This window comes from Girardinichthys multiradiatus, chromosome X (assembly GCF_021462225.1).
Source record: "Girardinichthys multiradiatus isolate DD_20200921_A chromosome X, DD_fGirMul_XY1, whole genome shotgun sequence".
Lineage (NCBI taxonomy): Eukaryota > Metazoa > Chordata > Actinopteri > Cyprinodontiformes > Goodeidae > Girardinichthys > Girardinichthys multiradiatus.
This window is the reverse complement of record NC_061817.1, coordinates 13,135,021-13,159,511: the sequence shown is the minus strand read 5'-3', so window position 1 is coordinate 13,159,511 and position 24,491 is coordinate 13,135,021. Positions and strand designations below refer to the sequence as shown.

The following is a 24,491-nucleotide window of genomic DNA, read 5'->3' as shown; positions in this document are numbered from 1 at the left end:
TGTGCAGCTATTATAATGTTCAGGAAGGAGGCTGGTTCTGTGTCACAGAGATGAAAACGTTTTGGTGCAAAATGTGCATGTGAACCCCAGAACAAAGGCAGAAGATCTTTTGATGGTCCTGGCTGAAGCTGATGAGAGAATGTCATCATCCACACTGGAAGACGTCCTGCACTGACCTCAGTGAGGAAGAAGCCATTACTCCAAAAGCTTCACAAAAAGCTAGATTAGAGTTTGCACACCGGGACAGAGACCCACATTGCTGGAGACATGTCCTATGCTCTGATGAAGCTAAAATCGTTACATCTGGAGGGAAGGTGGAGAACCATGGAACCCACAGAACACCATCACAATTGTGAATTAAGGGGGTGGCAGCATCATGTGGAATCTCATCCAGCTTATGCCTATTTGGTATACCTTGATACTGGTGACCAGCCATGCCTGGTAATTAGTTCATGAAGTTCAGTTCATCTATGAGTCTTAAGATAATTATCATCCTGTTAGAAATTCTGAAAGTCAGAATTAAACATTTACACGTTTTTGCACCATATGTGATTCAGAGGTAAACAGAAAATACGTTCTAAATATAAATCTAATTATATTTATTTTTCTACTAGAAACCAGAGAAAAAACTAATGTTTAAATGCAGGTGCTCTGAGACTGGTTGCTACATTAAAGGGGACATATCATGCAAAAGCCTTTAAATACATTAAGTTGTGTACTTGGAGTCTGTAGGAGTGCAGAAAAGTTGAATTTAATCTCTCCAGGTGTTTGGGTCATATTTTTCAGACTGTTCTGTTTTCTCTACCATCTGTTACATTTTTCCAGCTGTTACGTCACAGTATTTGCTGCAGAACAGCTAAATACGGTCATGGACCTCTAGCTTATCAGTTTCGCTTATCCGACAATTTTATTTCTTGCTGTGATTTTTTAGTCCAAGCTCAAGTATGCGTACACTGAAGGATACGTTTGGGTCGGTTGTTGGGTGTTTTAACCCACACAATTCATTACACCGTCCCCGGCATCAGAACCTCTTGAAAGAGCCTGGTTAAATTTTATTTTTCATGGAAATCTACTCACATCAGTGGAGAAATTCTCATTTCCCCCCCACTTCAAGGATGAGTTCTTCAGCAACCTTCGCCAGTATCAGGAAGGATTTGCTGAAAGACTTCATCTGATTAAGGGGTCAGTTCCTTGTGTCTATGGAAACGACGGACGCAGCAAAGCGGTCAGGTGCAAATAATGCAAAAATGACAACGAACTTTAATTTAGACATGAATTTATTGTGTGTTGATATGACGTCCTGGCCGTTGTTTTGATAGCAGCAGCATCGTTCCTTCTGCTTGTGTTAGGGCTGTGTGCTGCTTGTAGCTCCTTGAGGACAGAACTTTACTCGTGTTTTAAATAGTATTACATTAACAGTTTTTCATTGTTTATACCGTTTTTGTGGCACTGGGTAATTGTTATCAAACTACAAAAATAGACGAATGGGTGCAGCGCTCTGTGACCTCAATGGGCATGGGGTGTGAAGTGCCTCAATAGCATTTAAAGAGACGGCACCAAGGCGCGACGCTGAGGCTATAGTCCTCGAAGCGGCTGACCCAGGTTCAAGTCCCGGACCCGGTGACCTTTGCCAAATGTCTCCCGCTCTCTTTGCCCCTCCTTCCTGTCTACCTACTATCAAAATAAAGGCTTCTAGTGCCGAAAAAATATCTAAAAAAAAAAGAGACTGCACCAAAACCAGTTGCCGTAATAAACGAGAGCTACAATAACAAGGAATTCAGACCAAATCATCACAGTTCCACTTTATATAGAGCCCGACTGAATGATTTAAGTGAGAAAAGGAAGGATTTAAAAGCAAGATATGTCCCCTTTAAAGTTTCACTGATACTTACAGCCTGTGTCTTTAAGGCGGTTGATGGCGTTAGACAGAAGGCGAACACAGCCCAGGAACCCAGCCCCTTGCTTCTTATGAATCTTTTTGTGGTTCCACACACTGATGGTGATTGAATCTGACTTCCCGATGTACCTGAGGAGAAACAGAGAAGAACAGATGTTTATTTACACATCATAAACAACATTACGACGAAGGTTAATGGTCCAACAACAATGTGTTAGCAACATCTATCATGATTTTCACTCAGGATGTCCCCTCCAGACCAACTCCAACAATGAGGGACCACAAACAAAGCTCTGGATCAAGGGCAACAGTAGACACTCTTGGGACACGGAGACAGACGAGGAAGAGGAAGATGTTGCAACTCAGAGGGATTTTCCAGTCAGTGGGTGTAAATGTGTAAGTCTGACCCTGAGCATCTCAGTACGCGACTGAGCATGGCAAGCAAACGTTGAACGTTTGAATTATTTATAACATTCCGAGCAGCACTCCCCAGGAAAAGCAGGGCAGGACTGTAGGAAGACAGATAAAGAGCAGCAGTGTAATGCTGAAGAGCGACACGCCAACTGTACTTCATCTGCTTTTCTTATAACACGCCACTGTAGATTATTTTAACAACTCTCTAACTCTATGGCCTCCTTTTAGTGGTTGTAACTGACAATATTGCCAATTACAAAAATGACCATGTCCATGCAGCGTGAAGGGCTCAGCGGTTTATCACAGAACACACAGCAAACATATGAATGAAGGTGTTCTAGATGCATCACCCTGAACAGCCAGGGCTACTATAGAAGCTTTAGATAAAATCATGCGTCAGAAGGGCCCAGCCAAAGTCAAGATCTAAATCCAACAGCTAATCAATGCCACGGGTTACAAAATGCTCTTCACTAATGCTCTCCAGCCAATTTGACTGAGCTTGAGCTACTTTGCAAGGAGGAATGTCAGTCTCTAAATGTGGAAAGCAGGTGGAGACCTACCTCAAAAGATCTGCAGCTAAAGTTGCTTCCACAAAGTACTAACATAGGAGGAAGGAGTACAAAAGCACACCACATGTTTCAGATTTTCATTTGCAAAAAACTGAAAATCGTGCATAATTCTTCTTTTGACTTTTTAATAAAATACACTTAACTTTTTGGTTGTAATGTGACAAAATGGGGAAAAGTTGCACACAGTACAATATTTAAATGTACAAATAAACACTATTGCACATAATCTATTCCAGCAATAAATGATAAAATCATGGTAATACTGCAACTAATTCCTAACAAGAAAAACCAACAATAACTAATAGACTAACATGGCCATCATCTTAGCCAGGCTACTGCTGTTGGCAAAAACAACTTTACTAGATCAACGGGTCGGTTCTCTGGGTCAGTCAAAATAAATAAACACAACCCAGCAACTCAACTAAATCCGAGCAGCCAAGATACATATTGGGAATGACAGACATATTTAGATAAAAGTCAGTTTATTTTATGTTTATGTCTGTCTACTTCTGGATTTTAGCCCTAATGTGCTCTAATGGGTTTCTCCTCATGTGTCAGGCCAGGCTGACCTAAAAAGTCAGCATCTAAACTTGTTGTTGCACATCGTCTCGTATGGGCTTCCTCCCTCTGCTTAAAACGAATCATCTTAACGATTTGCAGAGCTGCATCCCATGCAATTATCCTGCTGCTTACCATAAGGGATACGGAACAATGGGGCTGTGAGTAAGACGTCTGGACGTTTTGGGTCGTAGCCAAATGCCTGTCTGGGGTGCGATGTGAGAGAGCTGCTCTGTCAGGCAGACATGATGGGAGGGACGTAATGTAACCAGAAACCCAGTCATTTGGATCGCCCTTCATGTTGTAAAACTCATCAGACTGGCTAAGAATTTTAACACAGTTGTAGACAATAAAAACATGCAGAGTCTAGATGATAAATTTAAGCTCGACCAAAAAGAAAGCAGCACATTTTTAGAGCAAGATGTACCATTTCAATTTAATTTAGAGATATGTTTGGTCGCAGTGACAGGAAAACAATGCAGGAACAAAAAAACCCAAAACCTTAAACATGATTTAAAAATAAAAGGAATATGAAACCAACGCAATTAGTTTTCACAAGTTGGGACCAGAACCTGACACAAGTACAGTGTGGAGCGGTACTTGTAGAGCCATAATTCAATTCTATGCATTTAAATAAACAGTTAATTATGACGTTAATAGTCCATAGTGCTGCATCATAAAAACAAAAAAATAGTACATTGCACTGCAAATGTATTCATACCCCTTGAATTTTGTCACATTAGAACCACAAACTTGAATCTATTTTTTATCAGGAGCTAGATCAAGACAAAGTTAGAACACAACAGTGAACTGGAAGGAAATAAAAAAATGTGTGCAGTGTATTAGTATAAACTCCCCCTCTGTAAATACTGTGCAGAACGACGACTACAGATGAAAGATGAGATGAGTTTTGGCTAAGCATCTTAACACTCTACAAATATGGTCTTTATAGAAGAGTAAAAGTCTAATAGCTTTCCTGTCAACAGATTCACCAATCTAAGCAGTGGATCTCTGAAGCTCTGAAGCTCCTCCAGAGTTACCTCCTGGTTTTTTCTCTGATTAATGCCTTCTTAGCCTGGCCTGCGAGTTTAGTTGGACAGCCATGTCTATTATTTTGTAGTTGTTCAATCCATCCTGTTCCATGATGTTGATTGAACAGAGTTCTGTGAGACGTTCAAAGCTTGCAATACAGTTGAAAAACATGACATTATTTGGTTTCCATGATGCTGGTTGTTCACTCTAAGAAACCTCGGAGATCTTCACACGACACCTGTATCTACACTGAGATAAACAAGGCTGCTACACATTTTTCATGTAAACATTCCAGACTTTCCTAGATCCCAGTTCCCACATTAAATACTGAGGTTTACTATAATTTTAAATATGTAATCTGCAAAAACAATAAACTGGATGGACGGATGGAAGAACACAAAGAAGGAAGGACAGAAGGACACAAAGAAGGAAGGATGGAAGGACACAAAGAAGGAAGGATGGAAGGACACCTTTTAAACAATCGTGGAAGGCAATAAATGGAGGAAAAAAGAGAAATTCAAATATTTTCATTCTGTAGCACATTTTAGCTTTTGCGATACTTTTCCAGACCAGGAAAATAGTGAAATCAAATTCCAGATTGTGTAGAAACCCTGGAGAAACATGTAGTTTCTGTTAACTATTGGGGGATTACTGAAGGCAGTTGGTTGCACTGGATTTTATTTTGGGGTATCAGAATAAATGGAGCTCAAGTTCACGACACATTTTTCAGATTTTTATTTAAAATAAAGGGGAAAAACCATGAATCAATTTACTTCCAATTTACAATTTTGTACCACTTTGTGTTGCTCCACCACACAAAATCCTAATAAAATATATTTAAACTTGTGGTTGTAATGGGACAAAAGCTCAAGGCTTATGAATGTTTTTGCAAGTCACTATAAATCTGGACCTTGTGGAATGAAATTTATTCCAATAGATTTCATTCCACTTCACGATTGTGTCCCACTTGTTGATTCTTCACAAAAAATTAGAATTTTATATCTTTATGTTTGAAGCCTGAAATGTGGCAAGAGGTTGACCAGTTCAAGGGGGCCGAGTACTTTCGCATGGCACTGTTTTTAGCTCTTATCCAACCTCAGGGTAACAATACATATAACTGCTATTTTAAATTTTGAAATTATGCTCGAGCATTATTTTAACACTTTCATGGTTTATAAACCAAATGGAAAAACCAAAATTAAACTGCCTCGCAAAGAAATACATATATAATAAATACATTTATTTGGCAAGACGCATTGCTTTGGCTTCATAATACTATTGCAAATGAACAGCTAGCAGTTTAACATGGAAAACAGCTCAGATGGTCACAGGGAAATGGCTGGACTAGTGGGTGTGCATAACTTTAGATTACACTGAGCACTTAACACTGGAAGTGTTTGCTAACACAGCATCTGAAGAACTCTTCATTAGCCTAATGTGATAAAGTGGACACTCCCAGGAGAGCGGCGAACAGTTTAAGCTAATGAACGCTGGCCGTCCGTAGAAATGATTTCATTACAGATCAGCACAGCATCTTTGCCGTCTGCAGGCTGACAAATGGGGGTTGCTATTATGTGTACATTTAGTTAATCTCCACCATGTCCTGCGGTTTGTACAAGTCCGTTTTACAAACCTGGTGCAGGGAGATTGAGTGTGAGAGAAAAGAAACCAGACAATGTCTACTATCTTTGGCATGCAGGCCACATCCTGCAACAATGCTACAAGGTCACAGTTCATGGGCCAGTTTGCTGCCTGTGGCTTGCCAGTGAAACCACAGGCCTGGACAGATACACACAAACACGCTCAAAATTTCGAGACCCTCACATAATACTATTTGGAAAAATGAGCAGCTGCGAGCAGCTTAAACGCACAAGGTTGCATTCAGATACTAAAATCTCAGGTGTTGGAAAATTGATTTTAAATAAGCGAGGCTGCAGACAGTTAGTGAGGCCGCTCTTGGATAATTGAAACCTCTTTCCTTCACCGCACCACCTTAGAATCCATCAGCTAGCCACAAGAGGTAACACTGACAGCCAGTGAAACAGTGTGCATTGATGGGAAATGCATCACTGGCTCAGAAAAGTTGCTTTCACATAAATCCCAGTCAACCGTATCTGCAGACCCATGGGACGAATTAAATGCAGAGAACTTCCTCCGAGCCGTTCCCCTCTCTTGTCTGATCATCCCTAAGGTGTGTGAGCACGCACGTGACATTTTCCCCTCCTGTCTGATGCGACACGAGCTGCTCATTTAATGGCTGCGCAGAGACAGAGGATCTGGTATCCGTGGCAACCAAACAAACTGAGACACGTGCTTCCTCCCCGTTGTTGGCCACGACCGACGGTTTGGATATACACCGGGCGAATGCTGGAAACTTTCACTCTCACATTTTCACTCACACACTCCCTGTCTACACTTTTTCCAGGTTGCTTTCACAGGCCAGACCATCTTTGGGAAAATGCAACCATGGCGCAACATGCACAAGACATACACGTGTTTCAGTCAATGGAGGAAAATAGTATTTGTAGACATCCCAGCCCTCTCTGCTCCAGGGGACGTTTTTAGACACAGTTGTGACGTCATTGTAAAGGATCTACATACTGGGAGACCAGATGCAAGAACTCTTTTCATCTGTTCCCATCTTTGCCTGGGACAAATTAGGATTAAATAAAGACAGACATACAAGGTGTGAGGCATAAACCAGTCGGTAGGACTTTAAGCTCTGAAAACAGACGTCAGGAGTGGCAAAACAAATCCACTGGGACTCACAGATCATAGTGTTGGTTCCACTTGGGGTCGAGCGTATTCCTCACAGTGTCTGTTGAGTGGCACTGGCCTGAACCATCCACGACTACCTTGGCAAAAGGATCAGGGAGGCCTGAAAGGAGACAAAAGAACGTGAACACATCAACAAAAACTGCAATATTTGAAAAACCTTTTTTTTAAAACTATAATTTCTCTAAAAAGTACAGCTGGATTTATTTACAGTGGCATAAAAATTATTAATGTGCTTTGAACATTTTCTCACAACCACAAATGTCGACATATTTTGGCTGAAAAATAATCATAAATGCATAGTTTTTGATTTTGTTCCTCATATTATGTGTGGTTTGCTTTTATATTCTGATCCCCTGACTCAACACCTTTATATAAACACCTATCAGTGCAATTTCAGCTGGAAGTCTTGTGACATCTTTGTGTTGGTCTTTCGCTAATAGTCTTGAGAAAACACTGAAGTTTGTGGTTACACTATGACAAAATGGGAGAAAGTTCAAGGAGTGTAAATCCCTTGCAAGCCATCGTATTATGTATCTGATCATCATTTGATCATGAAGTTAGTCTAAGGAAACACAGTTGAAACATTTTAAGTTCAACATAATGCATCAGTGCCCCCTGCTCTGGCTGCTGTAGCCAGCATGGAAGCAGAGGAGAAATACGGATAATATATTAAAACAAATCCACTGTTGTTTACATTTAACATGCTACAACGTGCATAAAAAGAGAAAACTGAATCTTGGGGGTTAAAGGACACTTCACTTTTGTTGTTGTAATTAAAAACTATCCGAAACTATGAGAGGTTCTGAACATATGGTTCAGTTAAAAAAACCAAAAAACCTTCGGGGTGAATGCTCCTGAACATATAAACGTATAAAAAATGCTTTGTTTTCTGTAACACAATCTCACACTGAAAAATGTAGAAAAATACAATTTTACTCAACACCGACTTTGAGAATAAAACCTGTTTAGGTGTCAGAGTTATTGATGTCCCTGCTGATAATACTTTGTAGAAAAGACAGGAAATGGAAAACCTGAAAAACCCAGACACCTGGGTTCTATAGGATTTAGGTCTGGGGACTGGGAAGGTCTTGGGAGAAGGCTGATTTTGTGATTGTTGATATGGCCATGTGTTTTGGATCATTATTCCGTTCAAAGATTCAGTGTCAATGCAGTTTCAGTTTTTTTGCAGGAGTCCACAGGATTTTTATTTAGAAATATGGTATTTCAGAACTCACAATGTTTTAAACTCTAACAAGGTTCCCAGGGCCTATGGAAGAAACACAAGCCCAGATCATGACAGATCTTTCAGGCCTAAGAGTAAGCATGAGGAGCTTTTCCATCCTGTTTAAAGCACCCCCCCCCCCCCCCCAGGGGGATTAGAAGTTCGTGTTTGGGGTACCAATAATTGTGCCACTGGTGACTTTGTTCAGGACAATAAACTTATTTTTCCTAACCTTTTGCCCCAAAAACTGTACTCCAGTTAAAGCTTAAACCTTTCTAAAGTAAAGTTCCAAAGAGGAACAGCCACTAAGTGCTTTGGATATCAGTGTGTCTGAACCTCTGGGTTTAAAAGAGAGAATGCATTCTGACACAACTAAAGGCACAAGTGTGCGATGTTCTTTAATCAAATTATTTGTGAAACTTCAAAGCATCTGCACTTAAAGGATATTGTGACTTCAGAGTAAGATTATTTACCGGAACTAAAATGTTGTCTTTTTTAAGGGTTTTTACAGATCATTACCAGGAGGAGCATCTGATTGAGCAATACTTCAAAATTAAGCTCACATGATTTGAAGAGACAAACTCTATTGCTAAGTGTAATGCTCTAAAACAGAAATCTCCTTCACTTCAGGACATATGGAGAAAAGTATCCATATATGTTCAAATGGCCAGACATGCAGATCCTTGAGAGCAGTTAATGTCTACAGCAGACACTTTATCAGGCTCATTTTCCTCAGAATCAAAGGACCTTACAGCATATGTATCAAATCTCCACATGTCTAAAAGGGAACATCTCGAGTAGATTACAAAACAAAAAAATCTACAAATAGGAACTTAAAACTTAACAGTTGCAGACTTCAGATACTTACGGAAGAAATCTTTCTTTGCCAGGTTTTTGGCACACAGGACTAGAAAAGAAAGAGAAGTCAAACATTAGAATAAACTAAACAAGTATGAAAGCATTGATACTGCTTTGAAAGTAAACTGTCTAATTAAAGGAGATTTTGAGGTAATGATTATTTTGGTGAAACTGTTTTTTTTTTTTTTCCACTGGAACAAACAAAGTCTACATTCTCCAGGTTTCAAGGTGGTGAAAAAAAACATGTTTAGTCTCCAGGTCTCCATCACAACCAGCTTGCCTGCAGCAGAGAGTTTAATCCTGCTATGAAAACTATTAATCATTTTCCTTTTAGTTCACAATTACGCCCTACTTTGTGCTGGTCTGGCACATAAAATCTCAATAAAATACGTTGAACAAATTGTGACCTAACAGGCATGTCCTAAGATATGCCTGTTAGGTTAATTGGTCTCTCTAAACTGCCCTTAGGTGTGTGAATGAGTCTGTGCATGGTTGTTTGTGTGTTGCCCTATGATAGACTGTCCAGGGTGTACCTCGCCTCCCGCCCATAGACTGCTGGAGATAGGCACCAGCTTCCCTGCGACCCACTATGGAATAAGCGGTAGAAAATGACTGACTGACTGACTGTGAAATTTTACAACCAATTGTTAATCAGTATTAAACTGTAAACTTTGCCATAACACACTTGGGGACTGAAGACATTATGGATAGAAGCTCCACCAAACTTCGCGCAGACTTGGAATCCCTCTGTCACAGTAGTGATGTTCAATGCCACGGATTTCCTTTCCCATCCGATAACGAGTAAAATTCAGGCTGATATTGCCGATACCGATCCGATACTTTGTGCAAATACACCTAATGTGCCTGGTAAATCTAAAAAGAGCAAATTAGACTGATTGTAAATAACAAAATTACTTACATTGTCTTTTCAGTTTTATACTTGGCATATTTAAAATTGGTAACTTTTCACAATAATAAAAAACTGTTATCTCTAGTGTGTAGAATAGTCTCTTCCAACTAATAGTTTTCATGCTATTTGTCACTTATTACATTTTTGTACAAAAATTAAAAGTTAATTATAGAAAATTTGTGTTTCAATTATTAATACACAGATGAACAAGGACACCATTGCACTGTCACAAGATGGGCTATTTATAATAATAGATTAAGTCATTGATTAAATAATTAAATGCCACAATTATTGCACAAGTTTATAAATACCTACATTTTAAAACACTGATTTAACAGTTAAAGCAAATTAGACTGATTGTAAATAACAATGCATACATTTATAGATAAAATGTTATTTTTATCCTTCTTTTCACGTATATATTTTTTTAAATTTCACAACTGCTGTTTTTTTTTTGCAATGCTCTGTATAATTTAACGACACCTAGTTTATGTAATCCATTTAAAGAATCAATTCTTTAGAAAACCTTACTTGAATCAAAACGTTTTTGCCTATGAGATGATCTCAGAGATACACATATTACTCCAAGCTGAAACTCATGCAGCTATTTGCTTAAGCATGAATTTATTTCATTCCTTATTTCATAACCATAATAATAACAACAATTAATGTTGTTCAAATAATTTATTTGAACAGCAACAACAGCAAGTGCTTAGTCCTGCTTGCACTGTTCCACATTTTCTTTGTCTGTACCTGGATAGTCCCTGCCTGCAGTACCGAAGGCCTCCACCAGAGACGTCCCTCTTAGCAGCTCCTGACACTGAGTCCTCCTCTTCTGTCTGTTTTATCATAAATGTTGTGGTTTAGCCTGAGGTGTTTCACAATGTTTGTTGTGTTGCCCCAGCTCGTCACCGAGTTTCCATAAACTGCGGCTGTTTTGGAAGCTGGAATAGCTCCACACATGAGTCAGTTCACGTTCTGCCATTGTGTTTGAGTGACTGACTGGGCAGCAACAGTACGCTGCTTGGCATTACACACTTACCCAGGCTGAAGAAACATAGTTCCCACCAACCGGATAATTTAGACAAGATCTCAATAGTTTAGTTTCTTTCCACTGTGTTCCTGTAATTATATACATTACCTAAAACGACTGAAGTATCAAAAGGATCCATATTTTGATTTGAGAATCGATTCTAGAGCACAAAGATCTGGTATCGGAGGTATTGGTATTTCAGTATCAATCCGCACATCACTATGGTACACTATTGAGAGCCTTGGAAAATGCTGCATCATGTCTGGCCCAATCCCTACTCTTACAAAAACCTCTGAACGGTTTACTCGTCTCTACAGTCGCCATCTTGGACTCAAAGACTTCTGTTCTGCTACTGGCTTTGACTCCATTTCAAATTTTGACTACTTTTGGAACAACTTTAGTCTCTACAGAGTGGATGGCCAACATTTAAATCAGAAGGGAACAATGCTGCTATGTAGAAACTTTATTCAATTTATTGCATTTAGCTTATTCCGATGTTTACCATGGCATGACCCAGTACAGTTTTCCACGCCTCTCATCAACAGCAATAGTTCTAATCATGAGGGTCCTGCCCGTGTGTCTTCTGATCATGAAACATCAATTCCTGATTATTCTTTATATTGTAAGTTACAGTCAACCGTGGCTGATGCATGAGAGCCTTCGAGTCCTCTCAACTTTGAACTTTCTAACATTAGATCCCTGAGAAATAAAACCTTCATCATCAATGACATTATAACATTTCATAAGCTTCACTGCCTCCTTCTACCCGAGGCCTGGCTTGGTGACAATGGCAACTTTGAATTAATTAAAGCATCTCCACCAAATTTCTCATTTGTACATTGCTCAAGGGCAAGCAAGAAATATGGTGGTGTTGCTGCCATCTTATCACACAGTCTTTTATACAAACGGGTCTTATTTGGTTCTTACTGTTTGAGTATATAGCTTTTGTTCTGAAACATCGAGTCCTGTTTTAATAACTACTGTTTATCATCCTCCAAGACATAAAGCTGGTTTCTTAACTGAATTTGCTGAACCTTTATCCTGGATAGCTGTTGAGTTCGATTCTATATTTCTGGCGATTTTAACATAGATGTGGATAACCACACTGACACCTTTTCAACTCAGTTTATCAACCTTTGACCTCATACATCATGTTGCTTGGGCAACTCATTCTCTGGGTCACACTCTTGGCTTGGTCTTTTCCAGAGGTCTAAAATCTATCTTAAAGTGCATTATGATGTAGCTGTTTCTGATAATTTTTGTATATTTTCCGGTATCGAAGATGGAATACGATATGTACCTAGACACAAAATCGTCAAAAGACGTATCTGTTCTGAAATAGTAATGAATTCATGAATTCACATAAGATATTCAAATATTAAGTCACATTATTCTGACTCTCCTTGTGCTTCTGATTTATCTTCAAACTCTGTGCCCTCATGTGACTTTTTAGTTAATAGATATGGTAAATGGACTGAATTTTATATAGCGCTTTTCCAGTCATACAGACCGCTCAAAGTGCTTTACACTAGAGCCACATTCACCCAATCGCACTCACTAACGCTCACACATTCATACACCGATACGCAGATTGGTAGGCAACTTGAGGTTAAGGGCCCCTTGCCCAGGGGCACATCGACATACAGCAGGAGGAAGCTGGAATCGAACCCACAACCTTCCGATTGCAAGACAACTACTCTTCCTACTGAGCCACAGTCGTCAAAGATTGGCAGAATTAGAAATAGTGTTGGTAATACAATCTTTGGTCCGTACGCCTCACCCCTCATGCAAATCACTCAATATAATATAACTTTCTCCAATTTCTTTCCAGTAAATAGACATGAGCTAGAAGAAATAATACACCAGTTAAGTTATGCAACTAGTGCCTTAGACCCCATACCCATCAAGTTGTTTAAAAATGTCCTTGGTTGTTTGGTGGATGGTGTGACTGACATCGTCCATGCTTCCTTAATCTCTGGAATTTTTAAACATGCTCTTGTAACACAATTGTTAAAAAAGAATAGACTGGACCTACTTTCCTTGGATAACTATAGATCCATTTCTAATCTACAATTTCTAGGGAAACTACTTGAAAAAGTGGTGTATCGTCAACTTCATATGCATATTTGATACTTTCCAGTCTGGATTTAGAACCAATTATAGTACAGAAACAGCACTGGTTAGAGTTGTTAAGGATCTGAGAATTAGTCTTGACCAACATAAAATCTCTGTCCTGATTCTCCTTGACCATAGCAGCTTTTGACACCGTTGACCACGTTATACTCCTTAAGCGTCTTGAACATCTTTTAGGTCTAAATGGTCCTGTTCTTAATTGGTTGTCTTTATATCTCATGGGTAGAATATTTTCTGTTACAATTAATAACTTTGAATCTGATGGGGTTAACACTGACTGTGGTGTTCCACAGGGATCGGTTCTGGGTCTTCTCCTGTTCAATTTATATATGCTTCCCCTTGGTTCCATGATTAGACACCATGGTATTTCTTATAATTCAAATGCAAATGATACACAGCTGTACATAATCAGCTTCTGTTGATATCATGAGCCTTGTTAAGACTGAGATACTTCTAAAATACTTATAATTGTTTTTAAAGTTTTAAATGGTCTGGACCCTCTTATATGTCTGGGATACTCATTGATCATACCCCAGACAGGCCATTAAGGTCTTCTAGTAAGACTCTTTTGGTCATACCTAGAATCAATTCTAGACCAGCTTTTGGCTTTAGTCATTATGGTCCGGTTCTCTGGAATTCCATCCCTCAGATTAGTTTCAACATTGTCCAGCTTTAAAAGCAAAAAAACATAAGCCTATAACTAGGCTTATGTTTTAGCTTTAGAAATCTTTTTCTTTCTTGTTTTTATTAACATTGTTTTATTTTTTTATTTTATGGTACTTGAAATGTGCTATCTTTATTGTTTTGTCACTGTTTTATTATGTGTAATGCTTGCTTTTAGCCCATTGAGTCCATGGTTGTCATATAAAATGGGCTTTAGAAATAAATTTGACTTGACACAAACCAGAGTCAACTGATAATGGGAATATGGAATCTTTTCTTTAGGTCCAGCTTGTCTAGTCCACAGGTGGAAATCCTCCAGCTTTACAAACATAAACATTAACCCATAGTAGCAGCTGGAGCTTAAGCTACTCAGTCATGAGTCCCTGCCTTTTTCCCTTCCCCTCCACTCCATGCCACACATACCCAGACACTCACACCATGTCAAATGTCACTATGAATCACTTTAACCTAGAACAAAAACAGTGCTGGAAGACATACTTTTCAAGGACCATGTCCACAAATCACACAAATCATCAACTTTACTCTCATCAATATTTACATATGTGTGGTGTAAAAATCACACTGAAGCACAACTCCCAATGAGAGATGAAAGAAATTGAGTTAGAAGGATAAACAGCCCACTAAGCTGGATGCACAGCCAAGTCAGGGTAGGGGTGGTGAGAGGTGACGGCATTGCAGAACAAGCTCCACAAATGAGGAAGTTTCTTTCCACAAACATCCCTGGGAATGTGTAACATTCTAGTGAAACCCACCTCACATCGAAAACATCTGGTATGCATCACTTTCTGTCGCATTCTTCACGAACACGCAGGCGAACGCCTGGTCCAGAGACACCTTGCTCTCCTCTTCAACTCCACTGATTTCATTACTTATTGACAGGGACAATGGTATGAGCTACAGGCTGTTGTTAGTTTGTCTGTGGAGGTGATTGCTGTGTTGAGTGGTCAGTTATAGCCCTCCGTTTACCACAAAGCTTTTTGTCACAAGTCACTGACAAGACACAGAATACTGCTAAGGCTGAGGTTGGAGACAATTTTAATATTGAAAATTTTGGTTTAGTTTTAATTTTAAAATGAGCTTGAAAAATCTGCCCATGTAAATTCATTAGTAAACCACATTATTATTATAAAGGGAAACTGTTGCAGTACATTGTTAATCAAACAATTCTATCCAACGGTAGTGTCCTAGCTTGGCTTACTGTATAACGTAATGCTTTTGGCAGCAATGAGAGCCTGTTGTAGTGTTTATGTTGAGTGGGGCTGAACTGGTGTCAAACCAAAGATGCTGTGGTTCATCAGTGTTTAGGGGGAGGTCCCGACGGCATTTTCTTTGAATAATAGCAACTGCAGCTCCTGACTAAGCTCAACAATTGATACTTATTGGTTTTATACATTTATGAGCGACAGTGGCAACAGTGGTAGGGGTTCTTCCTGTAACGGGTGGACTGATGGTTCGAACCCCCGCTCTGTCCCGTCTTAGCCAGTCGTGGGTAAGACACTTCTGGCCTGCTGATGGTGGTCGGGTGGCGCGGATTGTATGGTAGCCTCACTGCTGTCAGTCTGCCCCAGCCCACCTGAGGCTACAACGTAGCTTACCACTGTCAGCGTGTATGAATGGGTGGATGACTGATTGTAGTTTAAAGCACTTTGTAAAGTCCCCAAAGTTCAGGCAATTTACCATTCACCATATATACGGTGTGATTTTGTCAAACCCCCACATTATTTTGTTGATCGAACAAATTTGAATTTTCCCAAACAATCCAGTTCCAATTCTTTTTCACCCTTTACAATGACAATAACATCCATCATATGTACTGCCTATTGAGATCAATTCATATTCATCTGTAAGAACGGCCTAGTCAATCCAGACCTAGTTCTATCTGAGAATTTTTGGTTAGACTTGAAAATTGCTTTTAACAAAGTCAGGTGATGCAATTTTAGGAAAAGGAACAGATTATTACTATTGCTGATTGTTGCCATGACAATATTGACTGCGAAACCAATGTTTTCCTCACTAATCTTTTTTTCCATCATCACAAGGACAATTTTTCTGCAGGGGTTTTCTGATATTGGTCCCTAAAATCTTTAATAAACTGTGGAAATCAGTGAAAGCCTGAGTCCATCCAAGACACTAAATATACTATGGGAAGTGCTGTGTTTAAGCATGGCACCTGCCAAGGATGATATCTCAACAGTCTATTGCACAACTGTGATTCGACATATTGTGCAGCTGTTTTACAGATGCTCTTCATCCAGTCTAACTGAACAAATGGGCAAAAATGTCAGTCCGTAGATCTGCAAAGCTGGTAAGAAACAACAATGAGATGAGTACTGTGCAAAGTAATAAGAGCACTTCATCCCTATATGCTCAAGATCTTTCACTTCTTCTCTGCTAACACTTAGAAAGGCAGACACTAATTTAAAAGAAGCGACACATTGCCCTATCCATCCTAGTTCCCCTCCATCTAAAATCCTCAGTTGTCATGGCGACAGCAAGTATTGAGGCAAAGCTGAGAGAAGGGCATCTCTGTGCTGCCCATGTTTCTCATTCCACTCACAGCATGGACGGATGGGGATGAGGGCAGATGGGGAGGGAATCATGGCGGGGGGCAGAAAACAGGAAGGCCAACGAGTGGCAAAGATATTTGAAGCTACAACGAAAAAAGAAGCTTTTAAAGGTTTCTTGTCATTTATCACAATAACAGGAATGACAAAATGTTAGCATAAATGATGCAATGCTTGTGGGCTAATCACCTGCAGAATTACAGACCACTAAAGCTAGAAGCAAATCCATAATCTGTCAGTGACCTAGCAGACATACAACCAAGTAAATAAGAAAGGGAATGGGAGTATTGAGCGTAATCTCTCAATGGCTGCTTAACTGACTCCAACTTAATGACATAATGGCTTTTCACACTGGAGTCCAAACAGGACCACTTCCCTGAGGACAGTCGGAAAGCAAAACTAACATTACAGTCCAGCCAACAATCAGGGGCCACATTAGAGTAGTTCCTTCCTTCAATGTCTTTAATAAAGAAACTATTTCTGAGTGTTAACAGCAGCTCGGTGTGGTCAGAGTTAATGTCCCACCTGTGGGGAGAGGATGGCAGAGTTTCTCCCAGGCTGACACAAAGAGTCTCACTGTGCAGGCGAATCAATGAAGGCTGCCAGGCGCTGGCCAAACACCTGGGGAGGGAAGCGTCATGTGACATCTAAGGGAGAGGGAGGAGGAAGTGTCGCCATGGCAGCGATCACTAATCAAGTCAAGATGAAAGTAAGAATCTGCTTTCATTTCCTAGGATTCCAACATATACAGCCACTTCTGCAGTCACTTTGACGCCCATTAAAACAAAAGAATAAAAACATCATCGGAAAGAAGCTGAGCCCTCTGGGGAAGTAAGGACTCCCCTTTAATCTGCTACATTGTGGTTCATTCTTACACTGGAGCCTATGAGGTGAGGGAAGTGGGGATGTGAGAAGATAGATGACTGTCTGGTAATAACCCACCATTCCCATCTATGTCCGCAGTCCAAACTAGCTGGAAATGCGGCTTTATAAGAGGAAGTCAAAGAGAAAGGAGCCTTTCAGAAAATCAGCTACTCATCTTCTTGCATGAAATTGTAACTATGTTTGAACCTTAACAAATATTTTCAGGCCTCTAGCTCAGGTTGACTGAATACTGAACCTCCCTTCCTGTCCACCCGCTTTCACCGGTCATATGAACTGACCCCACAACAGACATGTCTGAGGCATCTTCAGGAAACCTACTCCCCCAGCTACTCCCCGCCTGTCCTGCTCTCCAACCTTTCCTCTGCCTGTCTGCCTGTTTGTCTGGCCTGTCTTGATTCCAGGCTCAGGAGGACCATGCAGTCTCATGCACAACAATGTTACACCATAAACAAAAGGACCTCCTTTTCCCCTTTCCCATTCCTTCCCGACCGTTTCTTGGATTCAAAACCTGAAAGAAGAGCACAGACGACAATGTAGATTTCCAAGTTGTTGCTGATAATTGTACCAGTCAAGCTTTTCTTTATCTGTCTAACTAATGTCTGAACTGTCTCCCCATCTGTTTCCAGTGTTTAGTCTTGCACATGGTCTCTGTAGATCATTATCTCTGGGCCTGCAGCAGATGGAGGCTAGTATTAGAAGAGTGCCGGAGTTTCCATGCATAACAAGCTCACCGACATGCAACTATTTATCCTAATACACAGAGAGAACAAGGCACAGTTTATCGGGAGTAGGTCTAATATTACTTTAACGTTAAAAGACTATATAAGTGAACAATAAACCAAACTGAAAGAAACCTAAAAGAAAAAAAAAGTTGGTTTTATAAAGCGTTGTATAAATTCAGGTCTAGCAGGATGGACACGCTGACCTTTGTCCACCACAGAAAGGGTTTACATGGGACACCAGACGACAAAAGGTCTATGGACATCACTTAGAGTGAAGTCTTTAACAGCCTCTAACAAGTTTTCTTGTTATATCTTTTATGCCATGTAAAAGTCTTGTTGAGTTTAAAATCTTTTTCAAAGATCTGGTCCCATTTGGCCCCCTACGAGGGGGACTTTTTGTGCCGTTCTTTCTGCAGTGGTTTTCTTCTTGCCACTTTTCCATAAAAGAAAAAATGCACGGCTAACAGCTGTCCTCTCAGCAGATTGTCCCACCAGAGCTGTAGCTCACTGCAGTTCCTCTAGAGCAGGGATCGGGAACCTATGGCTCGCGAGCCACATCTGGCTCGCAGACAAATCTTTAATAAAAAAAATAATAACGTAAAAAAATATAAAACATTCTCATTTATTTCAATCCATTCATTTCCTACCGCTCATGTTCATAGTTGCAGGCGGCTGAGCCAATCACAGCTGTCCTCTGGGACAACACCAAATTTTTATTGGATAATGCATAACGTACACGGGTCATTGTAAGGTCAGGGACTAAACTTCCTTCTTTTAATCAAGTAGTCAGCTAGATAATTGCAGAAACCCTTTCGACAAAGAAGATGGCCAAAAAAAAAAAAAAGACAAGGAGTATCGTACTTTTCAGCAGGAATGGACAGAGGAATTCGCCTTTGTGGAGAGAGCAGGTTCTGCAGTGTGCCTAATATGCAATGATAAACTTTGCATAGATGAAAATGTCAAATATAAAGCAACACTTCGACACACGCCATACTACATTTGCATCGAAATATCCAGCGGGGGACAGTTGGAAGAAAGCATGTCAAAAGCTACTGTGCAGAGTGCAAGCTAATCAGAAGCAACTCCGTGTTTGGACCCAACAAGGTGACTGGAGTTCGGCTAGCTTTGCTGGTGCTTTAGCAATTGTGAGAAACGGAAACCTATTCAAAGATGGGGAGTATGCAAAAACATTCATGCTTGATGTTGCCAATTAACTTTTTCATGACTTTCGGAAAAAGACAAGACAATGAAACAAACGAAAGACATGCCTCTGTCGGCAAAAACTGTTCACGATCGTACCATCACGATAGGAAATCAAATTGAGGCAATACAAATGAAGGACATAAATGCAGCACCATTCTTTTCTCTCGCTTTGGATGAGTCAACAGACGTAAACCATTTATCCCAGTTCAGCGTGATTGCAAAGTATGCTGTCAGAGACACACTACGTGAGGAAAGTCTTGATGTCTTGCCTATGAAGTGGACAACAAGAGGGGATGACTTATTCAAGTCTTTCACTGAGTTCGCTAAAGGAAAAAATCTACAGATGGATAAACTTATTTCGGCGTGTACTGATGGTGCTCCGTGCATGATGGGCATAAACAGAGTATTTGCAGCGCTTCTTTGTGAATATGAAAAGAGACTCATCCTAAGTTTTCACTGCATCCTACATCAGGAGGCGCTTTTGTGAGGTGATGTCGCTGGTCATTTGGGTGGTCAACTTTATTGTTGCCCGAGCTTTAAATAATTGCCAGTTTAAAACACTGCTGGATGAAGTTAGGAATAATTATCCTAGTCTGTGTTTGCACAGCAATGTGCGCTGGTTGTCAAGAGGGAAGGGGCTCAGCCGTTTTGCGGCTTGTCTGAGCAAAATCCGGACTTTTCTTGAAATGAAAAACGTCGAGCATCCTGAGTTAGCTAACACTGAGTGGCTCCTGGAGTTCTACTATCTTGTGGACATGAATGAACGTCTGAAAAAGCTCAATGTGAAAATGCATGGCACTGGTAATACAGTCTTATCCCTTCAACAAGCAGTGTTTGCATTTGAAAACAAGCTGGAACTCTTCATTGCCGACATTGAAACAAGTTGTTTACTACAGCTTGAAAAACTGGGAGTTTAAAGATGCATGCACAGCAAGTGACCTTGCTCAACATCTTGATCTCCTGCAGCTAGTGGGCTTCACATCTAATCTCCTGCAGTCATTCAAAGCGCGCTTTGGAGAAATTCGTGAGCGCACTCATGTTTTTAAGTTCATCACCCATCCACACAAGTGTGCAGTGGACAGCGCCGACCCAAGTGACATCCCCAATGTCTCCGTCAGAGATTTTGAGCTATAAGCTGAGGACCTGAAGCCCTCAGACATGTGGGTGAATAAGTTCAAGTCACCGAATGAAGATTTGGAAAGACTTGCACAACAGCAAGCAGAGTTGGCGAGCAAACACAAAGGGACAGAAATGAAAAAACTTCAACCCGTGGACCAGCTGATTGTCAAAACTTGGAATGCGCTTCCCATTACATACCACACACTGCAGCGTGTGAATATTGCTTTACTGACAATGTTTGGCTCTACGTATGCATGTGGAGCAGTCTCACATCTAAAGAACATTAAGACCAACTTACGATCACGTTTAACAGATGGAAGTCTCAACGCCTGCATGAAGCTTAACCTTACTATGTAGCATTAATGGTAAGAAGTACTTTATTCATCATTGGTTAGCAACAGCATAACAACATTGTTAAAAAGAATTCAGAGACTTAACAAGTGTTGGCCTTACATAAAAGGCACACATTTACTTGTATTGAGTGTTAAACATATTGTATGGCTCTCACGGAATTACATTTAAAAATTTGTGGCGTTCATGGCTCTCTCAGCCAAAAAGGTTCAGGACCCCTACTCGAGAGTTACCAAGAGTCTCTTGACTGATTCTATGAGCTCTTCTCAGTACAGGAGGACAGCCATGCCTTGGCCTGTTTCCAGTTATGTCAAACTCATTACAGGATGAGGAATTTAACAGTACTACATCACACAAAGGTTGGTTCCATTTATTAAGTAGTTGACTTCTAAAGACAATTAGCTGTGGTGGATTTTATTTAGGAGTATCAGAAGAAAGGGGGTTGAATACATATCACAATACATTCAAGTTAAAGGGTTGTAACATGAAAACATTTAAAAACATTCAGGGTGCTTAAATGTGTTTTGGAGTACTGTACCAGTCAAGGACGAGGCACAAAGGGATGAACTTAGAATGACAGGGCCAGTGTGATGCTTTGGTCAATGTTCTGCTGGGAAATACTGGGTTCTGTTGTTTCCTAGATGTTAATCTGTGCAAACTACTCAAATACCCTCCCTGACTAAGTACGTTTTTTTTATATTCTCTGGCGGTAAGTTTATTTATACAGCGCCAATTCACAAAACATGTCATCTCTAGGCATTTTACAAAGTCAGTTCAGTCAAATCATACAGATTGCAAGTCAGGTACATACATCCAATTAATCCTAACAATGAAAAGACGAAGTCAAATTCGGTTTATTATTCAAATTGGTTAAAAGTATTTCTATCTAAGGAAACCCAGCAGATTGCATCGAGTCACTGACTTGCAGCATCCACTCCTCCTGGATGAGCATGTAGTGACCGTGGACAGTCGCTTGCATCGACTTTGCAGCAATCCCTCACACTGAGCATGGATGTAGCGAAAGTGGAGAGGAAAACCCCACTTTAACAGGAAGAAAGTTCCAGCAGAACCAGGCTCAGTGTGAGCGACCATCTGCCACGACTGACTGGAGGTTTGAGAGAACAGAGCATACACACAAAAGAATACAGAAGCACTGATCCACGAGTACTTTCTAGGAGAAAGAAAAGTAAAATGTTAAAGGCAGTGGTAGTTCCTTTAATGGTTTCATCTAGGAGAGAAAGACAGCCAAGCAGAAAAACTCTGAACCAGTTTTCAGGTCTAGAGTATGAAAGAGAGAATATACAGTTAGTCATAGTAGAAGCTCAGCCAAGAGCTATGTCTATTAGAGAGACAGGGTTAAACACTGAAAGTCAGGGCCAAGTGTATCATCTATAGAAGGACCAAATGAAGTTGTTTGCAGCAGTAACTCAGCCCATGCCCCCCTCCAGGAAGGTGTCACAGCTAAAAACAAAGCCAGGCTAGGTGTAGCTTCTAGGGAGATAAAAACCTGAGTGAGAACATAAAGTTAAAAGCTGAAATAACAGCAAATAACACAAAATTGGAGTAGTAGGAGAAGGTAGCAGAGTTAGGGAAAGTGGTCATGTCTTCCACACTTAAATCAAAGCAACATCTGAGAGAAGTTGCGACAGAAAGAATCTTGGAAAAGGCCCCTTTTTCACTCTTTTGCTATTTTAATGATATACTACTGTTAGTAGCAGAAACAGCAGCGGATCTTGAAAGGAATCGGCTGATTTTTATTTTTCCTGACCGATGATTAGCTGTCTGGAAACAAAAACTTATGCTCTTTTTTCCCAATCAGTGATTGCAACATACCTAACTGTGCTAACAATCTTTAGAGTGGTTGTTGTAGTTGTGGTTAGTTAACACAGTGTAGTTATACTGTGGGAAGAAGACTAAAGCAAGCTATTTTCAGTATCATTAACGGTTAATTTGAATTAGAAGAATAGGATAACAATCGGTCTACCTTCTTTCCTCAGGTGTTATAAAAATAATGAATGAAGACAGTTAAAGGAAAAAAAAAAACACTTTTCATAGTGTGTGTAGTTTATTGTAAGTATATTGAGAACAGAATCCTATTTTTTTTTGCAAAAAAATTTATTATTGCATACTTTCTATTTGCTCAGCTGAGATAACAGCAAAGTATATGTTCAACGCTGCAGAAACACTCATACACACAGAGATCATGGGAATTTTTTCCAGTGTATCAAACACTTTTTGTAGAGATTAAGCTGCATATGATACACGGGGTAAGTAAATCATTGCCAACCAATTATCTTCAAAAGTAGCCACCTTTCTTAAAAATCTTATTACAGCACCAAACCTTAGTTCAGTCAAGCATAAGAGGAAGAAAGTTAGGGTGTCAGAAACCCAGTCCAGCTCTACAAAACCCACACACTGACTTACAACCACAGGCATATATCTCATTGGCTTGCTTCTTAAACCCAACAAATCCACTTATGCAATATTCAAATCTGACAAGACCTCTTTTGGTCACATAACACAAATATTATTAAGTCATTGGAAGCAAAGTGATCATGGAACCCCAAACTGCCAGGAATATCCTCTAATACCTTTCTACAGACCTGTAATTTCCAAGACTTAGACAAATAGAACGGAAAAGCTGTAACAGGATATACCAGTGAATCATCTTTATTGAGGAAAAAGGATTACCTAGGAAAAAAACTGTACTTTCCAAGTTTAAAAAAACTGTCCCATTCAGTATGCTCCATTGTCTTTGCATGTGTCTTGTGTGAGGAAGTGAAAGAACCATCTAGTCAGCAATCGAGAATTTTAGAAGAAACAAGCAGATGATAAAACACCCCTAGATTCATTTGATGTCCAATTAATACAAAAACACAAACAGAAAATGTGAAAGGAATCAGCCTAAATTGAACTTTCTTTGGCCAGTGACCAGCCATTGGGAAACTTAAAAATCTATATTTTCCCAGTCAGTGAATCCAAGCCCCACAATCCTTCACTACCAATACCAAAAAATGATATGCTACTCAATACATGCATTGATGAATACATTATTGTATGTATCTAACCTAAAATCTTAAATCAGACTCAAAAAAAGTGCAAACTACATGCTGTTAATGTTTTTATGGAACACAAATAGTGGGAAATAAAATTTTTGATGCATTTAATTAATATTTAAAATGCTGATCATAAATTACAGCCAATCGAGGGAACATTGTCTGAGTCTGACCTCTGGCTGATTAATTGGTGCGTCTCTAACAATGACAGCAGTTTTCCTGATGAACAACACAGTTTTCTAAGTCACAAAAAACTGGTTAAAAAAAAAAGACAGACTGTTTATATTCATCACAACACAATGTTTTACAGTGTTGATCACAGTTAGACAACCAGGAAACAAAGTTTAAAACATTGGTTTCCTGGTTGTTTTAGTCAATTGTGAGAAGAAGTCTGCTCACATCAGATCAAGAACCTGAACAAAACAGCGAAGTTAAACTGAAACTGCCCTCCAACCTTGCCTACCCCTAAACAGAGAGAAGGTACAAAGCAACTGGACATATGG

The 24,491-nt window shown here is 39.9% G+C and overlaps 1 protein-coding gene across 2 annotated transcripts in view; it reads right to left on the bottom strand.

The window, feature by feature from the left end:
* The window catches only part of LOC124863178 (E3 ubiquitin-protein ligase SMURF2), a 65,465-nt gene that overhangs the window by 28,755 nt on the left and 12,219 nt on the right, over nucleotides 1-24,491 (bottom strand). For both annotated transcript variants that reach the window (XM_047357446.1, XM_047357447.1), the window contains 3 exons: nucleotides 9,339-9,377; nucleotides 7,240-7,348; nucleotides 1,893-2,026 (listed from right to left, as the gene is read on the bottom strand). In XM_047357446.1, coding sequence (XP_047213402.1) covers nucleotides 1,893-2,026; nucleotides 7,240-7,348; nucleotides 9,339-9,377 — 282 coding nt within the window. The remainder of the gene's footprint in view (nucleotides 1-1,892; nucleotides 2,027-7,239; nucleotides 7,349-9,338; nucleotides 9,378-24,491) is intronic.